This window comes from Terrapene carolina, unplaced genomic scaffold (assembly GCF_002925995.2).
Source record: "Terrapene carolina triunguis isolate 2854851 unplaced genomic scaffold, T_m_triunguis-2.0 Scaffold714, whole genome shotgun sequence".
In the NCBI taxonomy this organism is placed as follows: Eukaryota; Metazoa; Chordata; order Testudines; family Emydidae; genus Terrapene; species Terrapene triunguis.
In genome coordinates, this window is record NW_020665065.1 from 11,128,596 (window position 1) to 11,151,483 (window position 22,888).

The window sequence follows — 22,888 nt, forward strand, 5'->3', positions numbered from 1 at the left end:
AGAAAGAAAGAAAGAAAGAAAGAAAGAAAGAAAGAAAGAAAGAAAGATCTGTAATTGGCAATAAGGGATTTTACTGAGCATATTGTGGAGGAATGTGGAAGAGCTGGATTGCTTGAAAGGGATAAAGCAGCGGAGGGAAGGGGACTCCGAGAGGAAACATTCAAAGATAAATTACCATCTGCTCAAGGGTTCCACATGTCACCCAGGACTAGGACTGCACACTAGGACTGCACATGAGAAAAGGCATGAGAGAGAAGCAAGAAAGGGCAGAAAGGCATGAAGGGTAAAACAAAGGGGTAGGTGGGATGGAGGAGGGGGTGCAGGAAGGAATGATAAGGGGACAGGATAGGAGGGGGGATTAAAGAACCAAAAGTTTCAGATTGCCAGACTATGCAGCAAAGCTGAGTTGCAGGATGAAAGGGAGCCGGGGCAGAGTGGCAATAAATAAGGCATTTCTGAAGTACATAAGGAAGAGGAGGTCAATTGTGGAGACAGCAGGGCCTTCAGGAGATGGAAAGGGGACTTAATTGACAGAGGAGAGAGACACTGCTAAAAAATTAAATGACTTCTTTGCCTCAGCATTCACAAAGGGAGATGGGGACAGATGCCAGAAGCAGACATGCCTTTCCCAGGGGACGGAGAAGAAATACTGCAGGAAATCAGGATCACGCCAGAACAGGTGATTGAGAAATTGGAACAAACCTTAGCAGCAGTGGAGAAACAAACCAAAAGGCAAACAATGATGCTGGGCTGCACAAACAAAGGTGTGGAACAGGAAGGAGAAGAAACGAGGCCAGCCCTATCTAAAGGGGACTTGCCAGACTAGGACTGGAAAGGTGACTGCAGACCTGGCCACCTAGTCATTACACATGAACTGCTGCAATGGATCAGGCCCATAGGTCCATCCAGTCCAGAGTCCTGTCTCTGACAGTGGCTAGCACCAGTAGCTTCAGAGGAAGGTGTAGGAAACACCACAGTTATGGGATACCCTGCTCATGTGGAACATTTTGTCCCAACCCTGTTGGTGAGATGGGGAAGGGAGAACAAAGGATAACGAGTAAGATGCAGGGCTGGAGAAGCCGATCTGCACTGTGGGGCAGAGAGGAGATGAAGACGTGACCTCACTGAGATACATGCACTTCACAAGAGAACAGAGCTGCCCGTGAGGCTATATGAGCAACAACCAGGGATGCTAACTAAAGCTAGGGAAAGGGCCAGGCACTAAAGGAATCCCACGTATGGCACGAGTTACTAGAGGCAGCGACAGGAGGAACTCATGGGCTCAGCTTTAAGAGAAGGAGCCAGACAAGTGCTGTAGTAATATTGGGGATGGCACTTCAAACTCCTGGCCTCCTTCCACTCTGGAGTTTATTATGCTACAGAAGTGTGTTTGTGTGGCTGAAATAGGGGGAGGGGATGGGGAGAATGTGGGGTGGGAAACTCATTGGATAAGTGGGCTCTTTTTGGGGATGGTCAAGGCATAGCACTCTGAACGAGGGCAAAGTGAACAGACAGGCAGAATTGTTGCTATGTTTCAATATTAAAAGGTTAGGCTCCTAACGGGTTATATTCATCCTCTGCTTTTTCTGACACTTGCAACAGTTCAAAGCAATTAATTTTTAACACACAGCATCTGTTTAGTTTTTCAAAACAGGAAAGCTTACACACCACACACTAACTTACACACACACTCATGCTCACATGTACACACCTGGTAACTTATGCCCACTCAACCCCCGTAATTTACAAGAGCACACACACATTTACAACACTCATATCCACATGCACACACGCATACAATTCCATGCACACTTACGTGCAAACACACATATGCACACATGTGCACTCACAGTCACAATTCCACGCACACCTACCTGCAAACAGATGCGCTTTGCACACACAGATACATATGCACACACACGTTCTTTCCCCACATTTTGTTTCATTCCCTTGTTTTGCCAGCGGGAGCCAGTCCCAGATCTGGCAGGAGTTAGCAAGAAACACCAAGATAGATAAATAATAATAAAAATAATAAATAAAGTCGTCAGCGTGCTTAGCGAGTGTTTACAGACTCATTACCCTGTAACGATGATGTGACAGGAGGAGGAAAAAACCCCACCTCAATTACAAGGCAGGGGGATACCCACAGAAATAAATATTTAAGCAAGAGCTGCCAGAAGTACCATCTGCTCAGGCACTAATAAATAAAATAAAATAAAATAAAATAAAATATCACAGAAAAAAAATTATAAATATACAGGATGGAAAAAGACCAACCCAGCCCAAACTAGCTAAGTATGTGGTTTTCTTTTGTTGTGTGAGACAATGGATTATCCCTGGGCAGCTTCTGGCAATGGCTTTGGCAAACTCATTAAGCTAATTGTGCAGCAAAGACACACTGTCGTTCGCCCCCCTCCCCCCCGCTTATTTTAAAGCTTTAAACAGTTTTTAAAACCACATGTAAATTAAAGGGAAGTGGCCGGGCTGCCAACGGGCAGCTTGCGAAGCTTTTTGTGCAGGAAGTGGTGTCCCAAAGCTGTCTTATAGGCTTCCCTGGGTGAACTGTCTGAGCCTGGGGAAAAAGGGGACGAGGAGGGGAGGTGTTTAAAGGGGTCCTTTGCTTGTGAGAGAAACCGGGGATAAAGGGATGAATTCTCTTCTCTGCTATGCAGCGCAACCACACTGTTCTCCACGGAGTGTAGCTGAGAGGAGCTCTGTCTCCAGCTTCTTACTGTCCCAACGCTGCACAGCTGCTGGCAGCGACTGAGGATGGAGGTTTGGTACCCAGGGAAGGAGCCAATTTCAGCTCTCATCAGCCCCCCTCTGCCTCCATCTAGGCAAACCTGGGCCTAAAACTCTGACCTGGTCCCCAGTTCTCCCTAGACCAGGTGAACAGCAGTCTCAGCCAGAGGCATTGCTGCTGGAGGACTGTGACTTGGTAATGGACTTTCTTTTTCTGTCTTCCCATCTCGCCTTCCCTGCTGCCCCTCTCACCTCCTACAACAGTGATTAAGGTAATGGAGATCGGGGAGCACACCTCCCCTTCTTCTCCCAGGGCTGGGGGAGCAGTCCTCCACCACAGCTCTCCCTCTTCCTCAGCTCAAGGGAGAGCTCCCCATTCCTGTTTAACCACACCCATGGCCCACCTCAGGGAGCCTCCCTGCAGGCTTGACACCCTGGCACTGACAAGAGCAACCTTTTTGCTTTTATCTCTTGAGGTGAGGTTGGTTTGGCTGCTTCCCCTGAAGGATGTCAATTCTTGTGCTACACAAGGCCTTCGGCTTTCACATCTGGCTCCCTGGCAGCAGAGAGGGAGGAGTCATCAGGCTTGGGTCAGGGGCTGATGGCACTGTCTAGGGCCAAGGATAGCGTAGGCAGGTGCTGTGCAAACATTCCCTCCAGCTCTGTCAATGTCATTCACTCCTGATCTGCACCAGCTCCCTCTGCTATTCCAGCCCTGGGTTTCCCCCATAGCTCTGCCAATGCCCCTCACTCCTGTCCTGCAGCCCCCCTTGCTGTTCCAGCTCTGGCATACTCCTCCATCCTGCACCCTTGTCCAGTGCTGGGTTTCTCTTGTGAAGAAGCTGCCAAGCTGTCTGAACTGTGATTTTTATTACATCTACTTGGGCTGATGCTGAGCCCTTCAGAAGGTCATTTCACATGTGACCCCATTCGAACTCTGAGGTGGGTCCCCGAAGAACTGCTTGGTGTGACCCACCCCAGCACTGAGATTCCAGTCGCTGAACGGGGCAGGGGATACAGGCTGGAGACCACACCAAGGGGCCTGCAGAACGTCAGCCAGGAGACAAGGCACTGGGTTAAGGCCCAAACCTCTGCCCCGAAACACGTCTCCACTCTCGAAACTCTTAGGGGGTTAGCTAAGGGGTGTGGGGAGAAGAGAACTCTCATGGGGGTGGAGCCTTGGTTTGTTCTCAGCTCCCTGCATGCCTCCCCCAGCTACTACTGTCCAGAGGGGGGAACAGAGTCAGTGTGGATGTCGGAGGGAAATGGAAGACTCAGTGTCCATGACTGGTTTATACATTTCACCCGGACAGACAGACGAGACCCCCCCCCTCCATCCCATGCCCCCTTCCCCCCAGCCTCTTCCCCAAGAAAGCCAAGGGATTTGCCTACCTGGCAATATATTTCTGGTAAATATTTACATCTTCGGTGACAGCTGGTTTGTCAGTGGGTAATCCGTTCCTAATGAGAAACACACAGGGCAGAGCTGGTTAGCAGGCAGTGTCAGGGCACAGTCCAAGCTCCTTGTCTCTCATGCAGCACTGAGGGTGCCAGGGCAGAGGGCTCTGGGAACAGTAAGCAGCAGAGATATATGCCTGTGTAACCTCCCCCCATGCCCGTGTGCCCTCTCTTTCTAGGGGCACTAGAGTCCTGCTAACGTAACCCACCTACCTCCCTTCCTACAGGTCTCCTCTCCCCAGGGCTCGATTTCGTTTGCTGAAGGGGCTGAGAAGACCTACCCTTAAATTATGCTCTTGTAAACATCACATAGGCACCACTGGCTCTGTCTACACAGAACCAGTGGCCGAGTCAAAACACGGACTGCCCCAGCTCTGTTACAAGGTTCAAGTTTGTAAAGCAGGGAGACTTTAAAGACGTACTCCAACTGCGGAACCGCTGGAGAGCACATGACTCTAGCACTGATCAGGGCACTGCGAGCACCGCTCTGCACTACAGAACAGATCCACGCTGTGACCATTTGAGAGGGTGCATTTATAACCTGGCCTCCACAACATGGTTTTCACTGCATTCTCCACACATCCTCCCAGTAGCCCCGACAGCCCTCATTGTCACAAGGCACCCAAACTCAGTCACACCAGTCAGGCTGCAGATGCAGCTTTGTAATTAAAAATCAAACTCAAACTGCACCCAGGCATCACATTCGCTCGGACAGGCATCTTCCTTAAAATGCGGCCAGAAAGCACATCTTGGTGGACGTTCTCCAGCAACAGAGAGAAAAAGTCACAGAACAGACCCACAGGCCTGGGCCCCAACCTTCTAAAAACATGGCTGCTGCTCTTAGAGCATTGGCTGACGAGAGAGTGGACTGCAACTGGGCTTCCTCCTGCATCCTTGGGCCCCGGATGGCTGCATGGCAGCTCCGCACCTTGGTTAAACCAGGACACCTATAACTTGCACAGTGGTCATTTGAAGTCGGAACATGAGTTTCGCCCAGGTTAACAGCATTAGGGGTTAGAGAGTTCACCCCCTTGGCTTGTGTGACAGCGAGGGGGTGATTCCCGCGACTGCATTTGGTCCTGGAGGGGATTCTGAATGGAAGGCCAGGTCCCAGGTCACGTAATTAGCACCATCCTCACTAGCACAATTACTATTCTGTCTCCTGCACCCCTCTCAGCTCCTTGGGAGACTGCTCTGGATGCTTCGCAGCCATCCTTCAAACCAACACAGGGATAGCCCAGTTTGGGGGAGGCCCTGAGCTGGGAAGTGCAGCGCAGTCCCCTGCTGGGGTTGTGGGGGATAGGGGCTGCGTTAGCATCTGAGGGACACAGAGTCAGAGCATGCTAACATTTGGAGTGTGTCAACATCCCATCTAGGTGGCAAGACTGGCTCAGGGAAAGGCAGAATGCTGGTACCCACCATGCCTAGGTTACCCACAGGTGTGGTCAGCTGATGGGCGAGGGAGAAGCCTGATATTACTACTGGTCTGTGTCCAGTTCAGGTGCCATGTGTGTAGAGACCAGAAGACAGAGAACTACCTCTACTCTGGTGGAAGTGGGTTCCCCAGGGACTGTACCTAGTGGGCACTAGCTAGAGTCCAGAAGGAGGAGGAATCACAACCTCATGGAACCCCCTCCCCCAAGCTACAAAGGATCAAACGCACCTGCAGGCACGTGTGTGTGTGAGAGAGAGAGCAGCTGGGGAGAAGCCTCAGTGCAAACCCCACTGCCAGCTGCACCCCCGTCAGCATTTCCCACTTCCCCCAGCCTCAGGAAGTCCTGTGGTTAGAGAAGGGATCACTGAGCCACTGTGAACCCAATCCGCCGCAGAAATGAAAGAGCGAGAGGGTGAGAGAAATGGAAATAAATCTGGGATCCCGAAGAGAAGCAAAAGCGAAGCAGGGATGGTGAGCAGCCCCCGGGTGCAGCTCCAGAATGCCCAACACGCATGGGCATGGGAGCAGAGATACCGAAAGGGTGTTCGGGTGTCCTTGAGACTCTTGATTGGCTTCCTCTGTCAAGGAGCCGCAGACCTGGGGACTGATCACGATAAGGTGCTGTGCATATATACATATTTATAATCCAGTGTTCATAACAGCAGCTGCCCCCACCTGCCGTCTGGAGCAAGAGACACCGATGAACCCAGGAGAGAGCGAGCGAGTGAGAGCTCTGTAACGAGGCATTTACAACAGGCTCCTGGCACAGCTGGGAGACTTGCACCACGGGGGCAGGCATGGGCTCCACAGCACAGCCAGCAGAGTGGATAATGCTACCGTCTAACGAAACAACGTGCCACACAACAGACAGGGCATTTTGGGGTGGTTAGAGGGCTCCCTAGATTGGGGGCCAGGTGAATTTAGCTGCAATTGATAACAAACCTTTGCCCTTTTCCATACACTTTAACCATAAGAACCCAAAGCTGTTTGCAGACAGTAATGTATTAATCTGTGCCACACAGGAGGTAGATATCATTACCCCGGCCTTACACATAGGGAAACCGAGGCATGGGGGAGGGTGACTTGCTTGAGATTGCGTAGCGCAACTTTGGCATACTCAGGGAAACAACCCAAGTCTCCTGGCTCCAGGCCTGTACACTGACCACAAGATCAGCCTTCCTCTCTACAGGGACGAGGCAGTTGGGTGGACTCAATCGGATCTGTCATCCCACGACATATGGCACGTAGGTGCTGGCCCTGCTATCAATGACCCAAGAGGACTCCTGGCTGACAAAAAACAGACCGATGCACTGAACAGGCTGTATAGACACTGGAGCTGACATCAGAAAGTCCCAACTGAGTTCCACAACCCAAAGCTATTGATGCTTAAACCAGTGGAAAGGCAGGAGGGCCAGAAAGCAGGGGCCTCTCCCCTCAGCTGCCACAGAGGTCTCTTTGGTGAATATGTGGGAGCAAAACCAGGCAGCCGTGGTAATGGGTGACAATAGCTATCTCACACAAAAAATATTTCAAGCCTCAACAAGGCGCCAAGTGAGAGGCAAGAGAATCCAGACCAAGGAACAAGGAAGTGGAGCAAACCATGTCCCTTCCTCCCTATTTGCACCCAGACATTTTGAGATTCAAGGTCAGAAGGGACCATTAGATCATCTAGTCTGACCCCATGTACCAGGGCAGCAGAGTTTCCATTGCAGAAACAGCCTGTCTAAACTCTACACCTGGCCACAATCATGTGCCCCCCTTCTCCACATGATCTTGGTGTGTGGTAAAGAACAGGATCATCAGACACATAGATGAACACGACATATTGGGGAAGAGTCGACACGTTTTTTGTAAAGGGGAATCATGTCTCACCAATTTATTAGACAAGGGTGGTGATCCAGTGGATATAATGTACTTGGACTTTCAGAGAGCTTTTGATAACGTCCCACACCAAAGGCTCTTCAGCAAAGTAAGCAGTCATGGGATAAGAGGGAAGGTCCTTTCATGGATCAGTAATTGGTCAAAAGATACCAAACAAAGGGTAGGAATAAATGGTTAATGTTCATAGTGGACAGAGGTAAATAATGGGGTCCCCCAAGGATCTGTACATGGAACCAGTGCTGTTCATCACTCATAAGTGATCTGGAAAAAGAGGTGAACAGTGAGGTGACAAAGTTTGCAGATGATACAAAATTACTCAAGATAGCTAGGTCCAAAGCTGACTGTGAAGCATTACAAAGGGATCTCACAAAACTGGGTGACCAGGCAACAAAATGGCAGATGAAATTCAGTGTTGTGTAATGCACATTGGAAAACATAATCCCAATGCTACATACAAAATGATGGGGTCTAAATTAGCTGTTACCACTCAAGAAAGAGATTGTGGCATCATCGTAGATAGCTCTCTGAAAACATTCGCTCAATGTGCAGTGGCAGTCAAAAAAGCTAACAATTAGGAAAAGGATAGATATTAAGAAAAAAATAGTATAATACCACTATATAAATCTATGGTACGCCCACAGCTTGAATACTGTTGGCTTACCTCAAAAAAAAAATTGAATTGGAAAAAGTACAGAAAAGGGCAATAAAAATGAGGCGGGGCATAGGGTAGCTTTTCCATATGAGGAGAGATTAAAAAGACTGGGACTGTTCATCTTAGAAAAGAGAGTAAGGGGGGATATGATAAAGGTCTATACAATCATGAATGGTGTGGAGAAAGTGAAAAAGGAAATGCTATTTCCCCCTTCACCTAAGACAAGAACCAGGCGTCACCCAATGAAATTAACAGGAAACAGATTTAAAACAAACATAAGGAAGTACTTCACACAACACTCAGTCAACCTGTGGAACTCATTGCCAGGGGATGTTGTGAAGGCCAAAAGTATAACTGGGTTCAAAAAAGAATGAGAGAATTTCATGGACGATAGGTCCATCAATAGCTATTAGCCAAGATGGTCAAGGATGCACCCCCATGCTCTGGGTGTCCCTAAACTTTGGACTGCCAGAAGCTAGGACTAGATGACAGAGGATGAATCACTTGATAATTGCCCTGTTCTGTTCATTCCCTCTGAAGCATCTGGCACTGGCCACTGTTGGAAGACAGGTTACTGGGCTAAGTGAACCTTTGTTCTGACCTGGTTTGGCTATTCTTATGTTCTTATGTGTGAGGTCTCGGGGAAGGAGGAGCAAATGTGGATGTTGAGCCATTTTTCATTAACTGAATGCTGGGGGAAATTGCCAGATTGATGGGAGAACCCAAGGCTTGTTTATCCACAGAAGATTAGTGGAAGCTGTACTAGCTTCGCCCTCAATGCCCAGCCAATGTACCTCAGCCCTTACCTTGAGGGGACACCTCTAGGGCTGTGTCTATACCAGGATTCCCCACCACTGTTCCTATCATTCCAGTGGCACCGTCTGGAACCTAGCACAAACAAGGCTCCAAGCAGTCCCTGGTGTTTTAAGTGCCATGGCATCTAACCCTACTCAAAACAGGTCTACAAAACATGGTTGTTAAGGTGCTGGTGGCCATGGGCACCTTGTCTACATGGGTGTCTCCCCCAGTGTTACCGCCTGTGGAGCTGCACCAGTGGTAGCAAAAGGAGAAATAATCCTAGTGCAGACAAAGCCTTTGGGTTTCTTCATAGCTCATTCAATCCCTGGCCCCTGTGCAGAGTCTGCCAACAAGGCAGGGGGTGGCTACTGGTGCCAACTGGGGCAGTGGGTTTGTCAGACATGGCATGTGAATCTCCCTGCCAAAGCTGAGAAGAAGTTTTACTGAATCATGGCTGTCTATGTAAGAAATGGGTCAGACTGAAAAGATACATCTAAGTGAAGTCAATGGGAGTTATGCAACTGACTTCAGGATCGCTGGAAGAGGCGTTATGATGGTTGAAAGAGACGGCAGTACTGGTGTATATGTGATTGACAGTGAAGACGACAACATGGTTAACCAGTTCGTATATCTCAGAAGCACAATCAGTTCTGATGGCCAATCCCATAAGTAGGTGAAAGCAAGAACTGGGCAGGAAAGTGGAGCTTTTCTGAGAATGGCAAATGTTTGGAAAAATAGAGAGATTCACACAAGGACCAAGATAAGGTTACACAATGTCACTGTGATATCCATATTGTTATATTCTTCCAAAACTTGGCAAATGCTAGAAGCCCACAACAAGAAACTTAACACATTCCATAGACATACTTGCAGAGAATACTTGGGGTTTGCTGGTGGGATAAAGTAACCAATGCTGATGTGTTGTAAAGGACTGGCCAGTAGACAATGATTTGAGAAAGAAGGCTGAAGTGGTTTGGATATGTTGTACACATGTCAAAAAACGCTGTTCTTAGACAAGCCTGTGACTGGATACCACTTGGTGGAAGATGGAGAAGAGGAGGACTACAGATGACCTATAATAAAACCATTGAGAAAGATGTGGCTATCTTGGAAACAGATTACAATGGAGCAAGAAACGTGGCATTAGACAGATGGAGGCGGAAACACTGGGTTGCCTCATGTGTCATACAGCACAGGAACATCTAATCTAATCATCAAATCGCTGACTTCAATGGGAACAGAATTGGGCCCTAATCCAGGCAGGGCTGGTTGTTTAGGAGATTTGGAAGACAGAGAGAAAGAAAGTAGCCATGATTTTGACCTGTGAATGTCGACAGCAGCTCTTCTTTCTGCATCTTGTTTCCACAGACACGTCACGAGGGGACGGTAGGATCTGTGCATGGCTATCGGAGCTGATGGGCTCAAGAAGGCTAGAACCTCATCAATGGTGGGGATTGTTCCTCACACCCCCATAACTGAAGTTTTGTTTGCTTAGAATCAGAGACATTAAAGATGAGGAAGGCCAATCAGACAACCAATCCATATCCCAGACATTGCAGGCTGAGGCTACATCTACACTACAGGGGGGAGTCGATTTAAGATACGCAAATTCAGCTACGTGAATAGCGTAGCTGAATTCGACGTATCACAGCCGACTTACCCCGTTGTGAGGACGGCGGCAAAATCGACTTCTGCAGCTTTTTGTCGGCGGCGCTTACTACCACCTCCCCTGGTGGAGTTAGAGCGCCGATTCGGGGATCGATTGTCGCGTCCCGACGGGACGCGATAAATCGATCCCCGAGAGGTCGATTTCTACCCGCCGATTCAGGCGGGTAGTATAGACCAGACCTGAGTTCCTAGATTTAAATGTCCCAAACAACAGGATTTCCACCATTTCCCTTGGGAGACTGTTCCATAGCCTAGTAACTCTCACTACCATGCTCTGCTAAGCTTTCATGGCTTCCTACATCTTTGCTTTAAGGTGCCGGGCTCCAGAACTCAGCTCCTGGCTTCAGCTGCTGATGCTGGCTTTGCCCAATGGCAATGGTTTTCAAACTTTTTAGGTTGCATACCCCTTTCCAAATAGTGTAATCTACCATATACCCCCATCTGAGATTGGGTCATAATATACTGATGAAAACAGAAAGAAAAGGTCTGTAAGGGATATTATCCGCCTGACGAGAGCTCACGTACCCTGGTTTGAAAACCACTGCCCTATGGGAACTGGTGAACTGATCACCCCAGCACTTTTCTCTACTGTATTCCCAGGTCCAATGCAGGCCCAATAGCTTAGTCTCAGGATAGGAATTGGGACTGTGAGAACCAAGAAGGTGCCCATGCCCAGCTTCAGCCATTAGCCAGAATTCGAATAAAAAAGCTCCTACTGAAGAAATCAAGGGGAGGACAGTGTCAGAGGAGAGCAAACATCTTTTTAAACTGCCCCCCGCAACCGGGTTTGTTTCCCTGATGAATGCAAAGAACAGAAAAATAGGAGGAGACTTACTTGACCGTAGAGACGGTCCCAGTCGTGATGGAGTCCGTCTTGGAGAAGGTCGACTTCAGGTACTCAGGGGTGTTGAACGGCAAGGAGACGGGCTGCTCGGGCCCAGCCACTGGAGCACTGCTGGGGGTACTGGCGAGAGGGTTGGGGGCCAGGCTGGGTGTTGGAGCCTTGACTGGAGTGAGCTTCTGGATGTTCCTCACATCGTACTTGGAAGGCCGGCCCACCTTGCCTGTCTTAAAGGCAATGGCCCCTCCCATATCTGGGCTGCCCTCACCGGGCTTAAAGAGATGCAAGTACTTCACGTTCTCCAGGTCATACTTGGAGGTCTTCTTGTAGGTGTTGCCGTTCTGCGGCCTGATGCTCTCACCCGTCTTCAGCTTCTGGATGAAGAAGTCGTACTTGGAGGCCCGCGACATCAGGCCTTGCATCTGGGAGCTGCTCGGAGAGGGCAAGGGCAGTATGGTGGCTTTGGTCTCTGTTAGCAGGGTGGCATCAGGCCCCGGCAGTGCTCGGATGGGCTGCATCAGCACTGATGAAGCCTCCTTGCCCAGCTTGGAGCTCAGCTCCTCAGACTTGGCCGGGTGGATGGGCCAGGAGAGCTGCTCGCCGGCCTTGAGCTTGCGGATATACTCCTCGTACTTGGAGAAGCGGGCTCGCTTGCTCATGGCATCCTCACCAGGGAGGGAGGCAGTGGCAGAGGAGGCCTCTGAGGTAGCAGCGTTCAGCTTGTCGAAGCTGATCTTGCGGGTCAGCTCATCCCGCATGTTCTGGTCGTTGTAGCCAAACATGCCCAGGAACTCGTTCATGGTGGTGGCGGCGTAATCGCGCAGGGACGAAGCTTCCCCTGCAGAGAGATGGAGGGACAAAGAGTCAGGCAAGGGGTGGATTTTCCTCTTCTCCCGTACCAGCGTCGGCAGTGGGAAGGGGGGGAAGAGGGGAATATGATCTACTGACGTTTGGCTCACTTGTTAGGTTTTACGACTCTTAAATTAATTTGTTTAAAAAAAAAGTAATTAATACTGGGGTAAAATAAAAAGAGTTCATCAATGCCAGGAAAATCAATTTCCTAAATGTTCTAGCCGATGGCTTTTCAGTACATTAAACAAAGTTTCATAAATGTCTCTGCACTCTTGCCTTGGCCTAATATGAAGAAAAAGTAATTTTACTGAAAGTGAGGCCAGTGCCAATATGCCAGGGTTTGTGCAACTGCATCCCAGTGGGGGAGTGTGTGTATGTACGGGTTGGGAGGGGGCAGAGGGTGAGGGGAGAAGGCAGCATGTGTTTGGAGGGGCGGCGAGGGGAGGGGCAAAGTGGAGTGGGGAAAAGGAGGGTGTAGGAGGCATGAGCAGAGAGAAGCAGAGGTTTGGAGATGAGGGGGTGAGAGAGAAAATGAAGAGGGGCAAGGGGAGAAGTGAAGGTAAGACAAGAAGGGTAAGGGGAGGCCGTGAAGGAAGAGAGAGAGGACGAGGCTGTGTGTGTGAGTGGGGTGTGAATCTCCATGGCAGCGATTCTCAACCTATTTGCCATTGTGGGCCACATAAGGAGCTCTCTGTGTGTTATGTGGGTGACATCCACACATTATATATACTATCTGCAGGGCTGGCTCTAGCGTTTTTGCCGCCCCAAGCAGCAATAAATAAATAAATAAATAAAAATAAAAAGCCGCTATCGGCAGCAGCTCTACCACCACTTCATTCTACGGTGGCAATTCGGCGGCAGGTCCTTCGCTCCGAGAGGGAGTGACGGCCCCGCCTGCCGCGGAACGTGCCGCCCCCCTCTTCATTGGCCGCCTCAGGCACCTGCTTGCTACGCTGGTGCCTGGAGCTGGCTCTGACTATCCGTATGGCCCTGAGGATGTCACATGGGCTGCAGCTGTGTGCTGATTGGGCCGTAGGTTGAGAACCACTGCTCCATGGCCATTCCAACCCCTGCCATTGTTTTTCTAAAGTCTCTTTCCAGCAAAGTTCCTCTTAAGCATTTCCCTCTGAGGGGCGGGAGGAGAGCCCCTACTGACCCCCAAAGGCATTACAGTTCAGGAAAGACAGCTGTATCCCTGCTATGAGCATCCATAACTCCCCACCCTGCCCTAGGGAAGCAGGCTGTGCTGGCCCAAGGATATGCAAACTGGGTGGAAGAGGGTTGTTTCTCCCTGGGATGTGGGCTGACCATGGTGGGGAGGGCTGTTCTGCTTGGGTGGGGGCTGGAGGGGAGGACTGTTCCCCCTGTGGGGGTGCTAAGGAGAGTGGGGAGGGCTGTGCTCCCTGGAGCTCCCTTCCTCCCCCACTCACTCCCTCAGGCAGTTTTGCTGGTCACCAGGAGGGGAAGAACACGGATCTGGAGGTCACCCAATATCAGTGTAAAGGAGGAAATAAAGATTGCTCTGACGTGCCAGCTCGGACTCATTTAGGCTTCAGTCTGACACAGCGTTCCTCCTCCTCCTCCTCCTCTCCCTCTCGCTTTCTCCTGCAGAGTGAAGATTTACTGTGTGCAGGAGTCCTTCAAACCTCCCTCGTCATCTTTCCCAATCACTCACTCTAACTCTTGCGGGCGAGCACCATCTTTCATAGGGAGGGGGAGAGCCAGCGAGGGCAGGTACGGCAGTAGCACGAAGGGGGCTCCTGGCATGGGGAAGCCACAATGGTTTTGACGCGCAGAGAGAATTAGCGCGGCCTTGAAAGACATCCGGAAAGGAAGAGAGCTGAGAGAGGAAGGAGAGGAAGAGCGAGAGCTTGACAGATCCCAGGGGTTAAAATGGATCCCTGGGATCCAGGGATCTGACAGACAGCTGTGCCACACACAAATGCACAAATGCTCCTGAACACACCGGCCCGACCAAGAAGCAGACTCCTAGGTCCAGCGGTCTCTTGACTCCCCAGTTGTTTGTTTCAGCAAGGGTGTGCGGGGGAAGAGACAGCCAGAGAAAACAGGACCCTGCAATGGGCACTGAAAACTTCTGCTGGGCCCACATCAGTGATGCCCAATGCAGCCAGGCACATGGGGCATAAACCCTGCTGCAGTGCTGGCCTGTATACCCGGCACATGGCCATGGAATTGCCAAAGTCCCACTGACACAGGGCATGAGGCTGATGCTTGCAGCAAAGGTCTGAGGAGGTGCCTTCTAAGCTAGGATATAGAATTCAGGACAGTGGCACTGAGAGTCAGTCGAGCACACTGCTCCTTTCCACTGCTTAGCACCAGAGTCTTGGATCCAAAGACCATGTGCTCCTACCCGTACTATGCCCAGACACCAGGAATAAGAGCAGACTGACCAACCGGTCACACACCAGGAGTGCAATTTCCCCTTCAGCAGGATGTCCAGGCCTCTCTGTGCTGTCCCTAAGTGGCATACCAGCCCTCAAATAGCCATGTGAGTTTCTCAGTGTCAGTCTAGACAGGTGCCTGAATGCAGAACCGGGCCCCCTTACTTAGGCACCTGTGTTTGATAACTAGGCTCAGAAAATGATACATCACAAGGGAAGAAAGGGGAAAAAAAACCTCAGGAATCTAGGGCTCCTCTCACAGGGGTGGGGTCTTTTTACCTCCCCCTTTCCCAACCTCCCGTGGCCCCTCACCACTCTGGGATCCCAAGGGCATCACCTTTCACTTACGCACGCCGAGGCATTAAAGCATTTCCTGCTGCTTTAATGCTTTTCACCTTTTTGCTGCCTTTCCCTCTTCTCCACCCCCACCCCAGCGTAACCCTATAGCCCCAATGGAAGTGATTAATCCCATAAAATCCCCCCTGGGTCTAAGATTTTCCTATTCCTACTAAATCGGTCTCCCCTCTTCTGCTTTTCATCTCTCTTTGGACCTGTAAAGTGATCCCTGGTCTCCCTCATGTTTCCCCAGACTCCCAGGCCTGGTGAAACCCCATCCACCCCGAGTCAAACTGCAAGGGGGAAAGGGCAGCATGGAGGGATCTGAAAGGAAATTAAATCAGCAAGTGATCGCTGGCTTTAATGGCTGCCCTGGAAGGCAGGGCCAGGCGGTCCCTACCCCTGCTCTGGAGGGTGGGGATGACCCGCGTTCATCAGAACATTGCTGTGTCCATCGCGCGCGCGTGCACAAACACACACACACACACGCGCACACAAGCGCACACGAATCCTACAGAAGTCACCACAGGTGGGAGACCAAGTTGTGGTTTAGGTAAAATCCACAAAACCTTTGCCCCATCTCAGGGCAGAACTGGTGGAGAGATCAAAGAGGTGAGAAACAACCCCCCTTCCCTCTGCCCCAGCTGCACCTCCTTGCCCCGGGCTTCCCAATTCCCAGCCTGAAGCACGAGCAAAGGAAGCAGCAGCGCGGAGACCCCACTTTTGGATCCCATATTCCAGGTCAACTTTGCAGCTTCCAGGCTGGCTCAGACCTTGCACAAATTAAACACCCAAAGCCTTAAAAGAGACCTGGGAAACCCAGAATTTCCCCATGAGGCTGGGAGATGCTGCCTTGTGAGCTGCTGGAAACTGCACCACTGGGATTGGAAATCACCTTTGGTCATTGAAAACACAAAATGACTGGGGGGAGGGGGGGGGGCTCTCAGGGCTTTTCCAAACCTGGACAGAGTCTGGGGCTGAGCTCAGGTCCCAGGGAGGATTGCAGCAGTCCCCCCTGAACTGGCTGTTCACCCCCAGTCCCACAAGCCACGGCCTCCACTTTGCTTCTCCTTCGATCAAATCGGTACTGGATGATCACATTAAAGGTTCTGGGAGACCAACCATCCGAATGGCCTCTCTTTATCCCCAACAAGGCAGATCTAGGAGTCATATAAAAAATGGAAACTAGGACAGATTACAAAGGATGAATATAGGCAAACAACACAGGAATGCAAGGGCAAGATTAGAAAGGCAAAGGCACAAAATGAGCTCAAACTAGCTAAGGGAATAAAGGGGAACAAGAAGACTTTTTATCAATACATTAGAACCAAGAGGAAGACCAAAGACAGGGTAGGCCCACTGCTTAGTGAAGAGGGAGAAACAGTAACAGGAAACTTGGAAATGGCAGAGATGCTTAATGTCTTCTTTGTTTCAGTCTTCACCGAGAAGTCTGAAGGAATGCCTAACCTAGTGAATGCTAATGGGAAGGGGGTAGGTTTAGCAGATAAAATAAAAAAAGAACAAGTTAAAAATCACTTAGAAAAGTTAGATGCCTGCAAGTCACCAGGGCCTGATGAAATGCATCCTAGAATACTCAAGGAGCTAATAGAGGAGGTATCTGAGCCTCTAGCTATTATCTTTGGAAAATCATGGGAGACGGGAGAGATTCCAGAAGACTGGAAAAGGGCGAATATAGTGCCCATCTATAAAAAGGGAAATAAAAACAACCCAGGAAACTACAGACCAGTTAGTTTAACTTCTGTGCCAGGGAAGATAATGGAGCAAGTAATTAAGGAAATCATCTGCAAACACTTGGAAGGTGGTAAGGTGATAGGGAACAGCCAGCATGGATTTGTAAAGAACAAATCATGTCAAACCAATCTGATAGCTTTCTTCGATAGGATAACGAGTCTTGTGGATAAGGGAGAAGCTGTGGATGTGGTATACCTAGACTTTAGTAAGGTATTTGATACGGTCTCGCATGATATTCTTATCGACAAACTAGGCAAATACAATTTAGATGGGGCTACTATAAGGTGGGTGCATAACTGGCTGGATAACCGTACTCAGAGAGTTGTTATTAATGGTTCCCAATCCTGCTGGAAAGGCATAACGAGTGGGGTTCCGCAGGGGTCTGTTTTTGGGACCGGCTCTGTTCAATATCTTCATTAACGACTTAGATATTGGTATAGAAAGTACGATTATTAAGTTTGCGGATGATACCAAACTGGGAGGGATTGCAACTGCTTTGGAGGACAGGGTCATAATTCAAAATGATCTGGACAAATTGGAGAAATGGTCTGAGTTAAACAGGATGAAGTTTAACAAAGACAAATGCAAAGTGCTCCACTTAGGAAGAAAAAATCAGTTTCACACATACAGAATGGGAAGAGACTGTCTAGGAAGGAGTACGGCAGAAAGGGATCTAGGGGTTATAGTGGACCACAAGCTAAATATGAGTCAACAGTGTGATGCTGTTGCAAAAAAAGCAAACGTGATTCTGGGATGTATTAACAGGTGTGTTGTGAGCAAGACACGAGAAGTCATTCTTCCGCTCTACTCTGCTCTGGTTAGGCCTCAGCTGGAGTATTGTGTCCAGTTCTGGGCACCGCATTTCAAGAAAGATGTGGAGAAATTGGAAAGGGTCCAGAGAAGAGCAACAAGAATGATTAAAGGTCTTGAGAACATGACCTATGAAGGAAGGCTGAAAGAATTGGGTTTGTTTAGTTTGGAAAAGAGAAGACTGAGAGGGGACATGATAGCAGTTTTCAGGTATCTAAAAGGGTGTCATAAGGAGGAGGGAGAAAACTTGTTCACCTTAGCCTCTGAGGATAGAACAAGAAGCAATGGGCTTAAACTGCAGCAAGGGAGGTCTAGGTTGGACATTAGGAAAAAGTTCCTAACTGTCAGGGTGGTTAAACACTGGAATAAATTGCCTAGGGAGGTTGTGGAATCTCCATCTCTGGAGATATTTAAGAGTAGGTTAGATAAATGTCTATCGGGGATGGTCTAGACAGTATTTGGTCCTGCCATGCGGGCAGGGGACTGGACTCGATGACCTCTCGAGGTCCCTTCCAGTCCTAGAATCTATGAATCTATGAATCTATGAATCTTAGGCAAAGCAGGGCAGGTTTCTTCTGCACTCTGCCCAGCCGGCGTGCCTCGACCCTGACCTGCAGGTGCACCCACCAGAGACAGTCCCCAAAGCCCAGCCAGCCCTTGGCTTCTGTGCTGCCGTTCCCGAGACGGAGGCATGTGAGAGCCAGCTGTGGCGGCTACAGCATGGACACCTGCCCCACTGGGAGACCCACCCACTTCATTTCACACAAACCACGAAAGAGCCACAAGCTGGGAACTATTTTGTTGAACTACAGACCTAGAGGCCAACAGCTGCATTATCCTGATCCCAATTCACAGAGCCACCTGGTCCCCCATTCCTGACGGTGGGGCGGGGGGGGGGGGGGGGTGAACCCTTGCAGAGAGGATATTGCACTGAGACTGTGCTCCTCCCCAATAGTTGCTGAACCCCCTGTGTCCTGGGCAGCACGGTCCCTGGGTCTGCCTCTCTCCCTCACCGTCCCCTTCTTCCTGCAGCACATTTTTCTCTCCCCTTCTGCACGATAACAAAGGGCTCCCTCTCCCCCTGCCGCTGCTCTCCATTTGTGGGCATTGCCAAAGAGCAGAGATCTGTGTGTCTCAGAGCAGCTATCGTATCACGAAGGATCCGGAGCGAGCAAAAAAAAAAAAAAAAAGGGGGCTAAAAATAGCCCGCAGCAGCACACTATATATGGAAGGAAAAGCAAAACAGCCCAAATGGAGCGCAAGGTCTGGACACCGGGGGATGGGGCATCCCAGATGGGGCTTCGTCCGTTGTCTTGGCCAGGAGGGGAAACCACGCCAATTTTGGGGATACAGGGTAAAGAAGTGAGAAACTGGGTGCTGGTGCATGCCCCTGAAATGTTTCTTAGTGCGGGAGGTTCTCCAGGAAATTATAAGTGGGGAGGAAACCCCTTTATGGGAGGGTATGGGGGAAGAAGAGGAGAGGTTCACCTTCTGATGGATGGAGCAGGCTTAATAAATAAAGCAAACAAATAAATAAAGAGATAAATGAAAGAAACTTTGAAAGCTCAGTGAGGAAAAGGCTCCGGGTGACTATCCCTACCATCCTACTGTGGGACAGATTGAAAGACCGGTGTGTGCACGGCCGTGTGGGAGATCTGAGTGGGTGTGTATAAAAGTATGTGTAGGGAAGTGTGCATCAGTCCGGGTGCAAGGGTTGTGGATGTGTGAGAACGAAGGAATGAGCATGTTTGTGTGTTGGTGACAGATTCTGTCACTCGTCTCCAGACAAACACCCACTTTTCAGATTTGGCACATGTTCCCTGTCTGTCAGAGATGGGAAAACACACAAGGTGAGGCTGGGAGCTGACTCGCATTCAGACCAGCTCTTGTCAACCCCCTGTGTCTGAGGAGGGAACCAGGCAGAGAACAAGACTGTCCCTCCACAGGGGATTCCACCTTTCATTGTGTCTCCTGGGCTGAGTCCCATCTTGCTTCTGAGTCTGGGGGCTTGAAAAGCCGGCCCTGAATGCTGACGCTCAGGCCAATCCTCAGCAAGCTCTCTGCACACTCCACTCAATCCCTTCTGATCGGGTTTTTCATTCTGGGCAGCAGAAAGAAATCCCCTGGAGAAGGTGTCAAGGTGCAAATTGGCAAAGATGCAGGATCAGATCCCAGGAGAGTTTAGTGAATGAGGGAGGAAGGAGCCCTGCTGAAAGGTCTCTAGGTAGTGATCAGGGTAGTGAGTGCCCTGACAAGCCAGAACCCTGGAGCTACAATCCTGCCTCCCATTCCCCTGCTCTTAAGCCACACAGCCTCTTTTTCAAGTCACAGGGCCAAATTCCTCCCTCGTGTCAGCAACTGCGGTCCCATCTAATTCAATGGGAGTTGCACCCTGTTACACCAGGTCTGAATATCAGTGTGGCCAAGCCCAGAATTTGGATTGGTTTAAATGAAGAGAGAAAACGAGGAGAACTCAATCCTTCCCAACGAAAGAAATCCTCAGCCCATGGCTTACAGGGAGAAGTCAGGGGCACATTTCCAACAGGACTCTCAAAACACGTGCATGAAACCTGCATGTGCCTCTGTTTGTGTGTCCAACCCCTATGGCTGTGCTTGCCATTCGGGCACTGTATGTGCTATTACCTTGCACACTCATGGCCTGCTTGCTCACAAGAACTGCATGCATTCGCATGTGATCCTTTGATGCTCTGGACCCAAAAAGGCACATTGCTGGCAACCCTCTCTTCTCTTACCGCTGGCTCCTCTTTAGTTCCCACAGGTTGGCCACATACTTCTATTTTCTCCCTTTCCCCCACCCCATTTGGCTTTTTTGCAAATCCGAGCTGCAAACGGTGGGGGGGAGGGGCAAAGAAGGGGAATTAAACTAAACTACGAACCGAGTCCAGGCGCAATCACCTTGTGTCTGGGAACGACAAGGGCTTTCCTATCAAAGGAAACTGAAGGTCACACTTTTCCTCATTGATCTTGCAATGTTTGTTAATTACTCTGTCACTGATGTGGCGAAGGATAATTAAACAGCTCTGTTTATATCTTATATGCATAATTATGTGCGCTGCCACTGAACTCGCAAAGACTAGAGAATGTGCCTCTCCAGAAGGGGAACGGACAGACGGAGATGAGCTTCGGCTGCATTATTAGCAGGAGGAGGAAAACACACGCACACACAAAAGAGGGAAAGTTTGATGGATTTGCAAAGTGCTCAGACGGGGGAGGTGTGATCTTTCTATCAAGAGATTCAGCTCAAGTGTGTGACAGATCTAGATCTCAGCAGGAGGGGCCCACTCTACACTGGGGAATTCAGTCAGCCTTGAGCTTCCATCCACACTTGGTACTTAAATGGCCCTGCATGTTGATCTGGAGACACTGGCCACTCCAGGAATGAAATAATTCATCCTGGGCTTCCCCCCAGCACACACATACAGGCCACCAGTGCCTCTTGATAAATTCAGCCTGAGCCAGATCTGACCCTGAATTTCTCTGCGTCAGGAGTAAACTAAAATTCTAAAACTGCATGTAACCACGAGGGGGAAACACCCTTGGAAGGGGGTGTGCTGGGGAGTAAGGGGCAGACAGGAGAGCCTGAGGGCTTGGAAATTCATCGATTCTCTGAGTCATGAGTATGGGTCCCTGACTGCAGCAAGTGTTACCACAGAGTACAGGGTGACCAGATGTCCCAATTTTATAGGGACAGTCCCGATATTCGAGGCTTTGACTTATACAGGTGCTTATTACACCCCACCCCCGTCCCAATTTTTCACACTTGCTATCTGGTCACCCTAACAGGGTATAAAGAGCAGGACAGAGCTTTTCACACAGCACCTTACAAAGGACTGGAGTAAGATGGCATCACCACTCCGGGGGTAAACCCCGGACTCCCCTCAGCCTGTCTGGCTAGGATAACCTTGGAAGTGAGGAAAGAACCTGGATGTGCAGTGTGTCTGTTATGTGGCTGGGTTTAATATCAATAGAGGGGATGTTGACAGTAACAAATCAGTCAATCGAAGAAAGAAGAAAGAAAGACATTTTTAAGGAGTTTGCTCTGGCAGGAGAAATCTGATTTCTTCACAGAACTAAACAAAGCGGTGGAGGATTGTGGTGTCCAAGTCGGAGGTGTTTGTCACTGGGCCAGTGGCAGGGTTGCTGCTCTGGAGGAGAGGGCAGGGAGTCCTCTCTGAGGGGATGTCTACACTGCCCATGTTACAGCGCGACCGCAGCAGCGCTGTGACGTGGGCAGTATAGACACGCTTTATCGCCGGTGGAGAGCTCTCTTCGCGATAAAAAAACCCCACCCCGAATGAGCGGTGGTAGTTTTATCCAGCTCCCGGCGATAAAGCGCTGTCTACACTGGCGCTTTTCAGCGCTAAAACTTTTGTCGCTCAGGGGTGTATTTTTTCACATCCCTGAACAACTAAAGTTTTAGCGCTGAAAGTGGCAGTGTAGACACAGCCTTACACTTGGTTCTAATCTCCCAGCTAATCTGCCCACACCACAGCTCCTTCATTCACCTGGACTCTTTTCAAGGCTCACCTTAGATAATAAGAAGAAATAACAATAGCTTGCAAGTTACACCCAGAGCTGCTGCCTTCAATCTGCACACATGGGCATAAACAAACACACACAGCAGCCAAGCACTTGCATGGACACATGCAACCTACATGCACACACACAAAACCTGCAGCATTCATACACAAACACAGACACACCACATATACATAAATGTGAACACATGCAACAAACATGTATGTGCACACGAACTTACTTGCAACAGACACAAATATCGTGAAGGCAGCAGTCACATAACCACACACACACACACACACACACACACACACACACACACACACACACACACCCCAGCCTTTCTGTTCATCCAAGCCTGTGGTCTAACCATCCATATTCCTTACACAAACCTGCCTGCCATATACTGGGGAGCGCGCAGGCAAGTGTGTGTATAAATACACTGGCAGTCTACTGGAGGTTCGGCTAGGAGAGCAGCTTGGGTCCTGCCCTCCACCGGGAAACCTGAACATGAAACGTAGTGCCAAATGCCTTTATCTTCATCTAAATTATATACAGGGATCTGTGGGGCGGGGGATGGATTCAACCAGATAAAGGGGTCTGTGGGGTGGGAGCCACCCAGATAAAGAAATCTGGGATCCACCCAGATAAAGGAATCCAGGGGTGGGATCTGGGATCCATTTGTTGAAGGAATCCAGGGGTGGGATTTGGGATCTACCCAG

The 22,888-nt window shown here is 49.8% G+C and overlaps 1 protein-coding gene across 5 annotated transcripts in view; it reads right to left on the reverse strand.

Moving 5' to 3' along the window:
* Window positions 1-22,888, reverse strand: part of CASZ1 (castor zinc finger 1) — a 267,529-nt gene that overhangs the window by 46,214 nt on the left and 198,427 nt on the right. For 4 of the 5 annotated variants that reach the window (XM_024210599.1, XM_024210600.1, XM_024210602.1 and 1 more), the window contains exons 5-6: window positions 11,470-12,313; window positions 4,135-4,203 (exon numbers count right to left, since the gene is read on the reverse strand). In XM_024210599.1, coding sequence (XP_024066367.1) covers window positions 4,135-4,203; window positions 11,470-12,313 — 913 coding nt within the window. The remainder of the gene's footprint in view (window positions 1-4,134; window positions 4,204-11,469; window positions 12,314-22,888) is intronic. The other variant, XM_024210601.1, reaches the window with a different exon arrangement.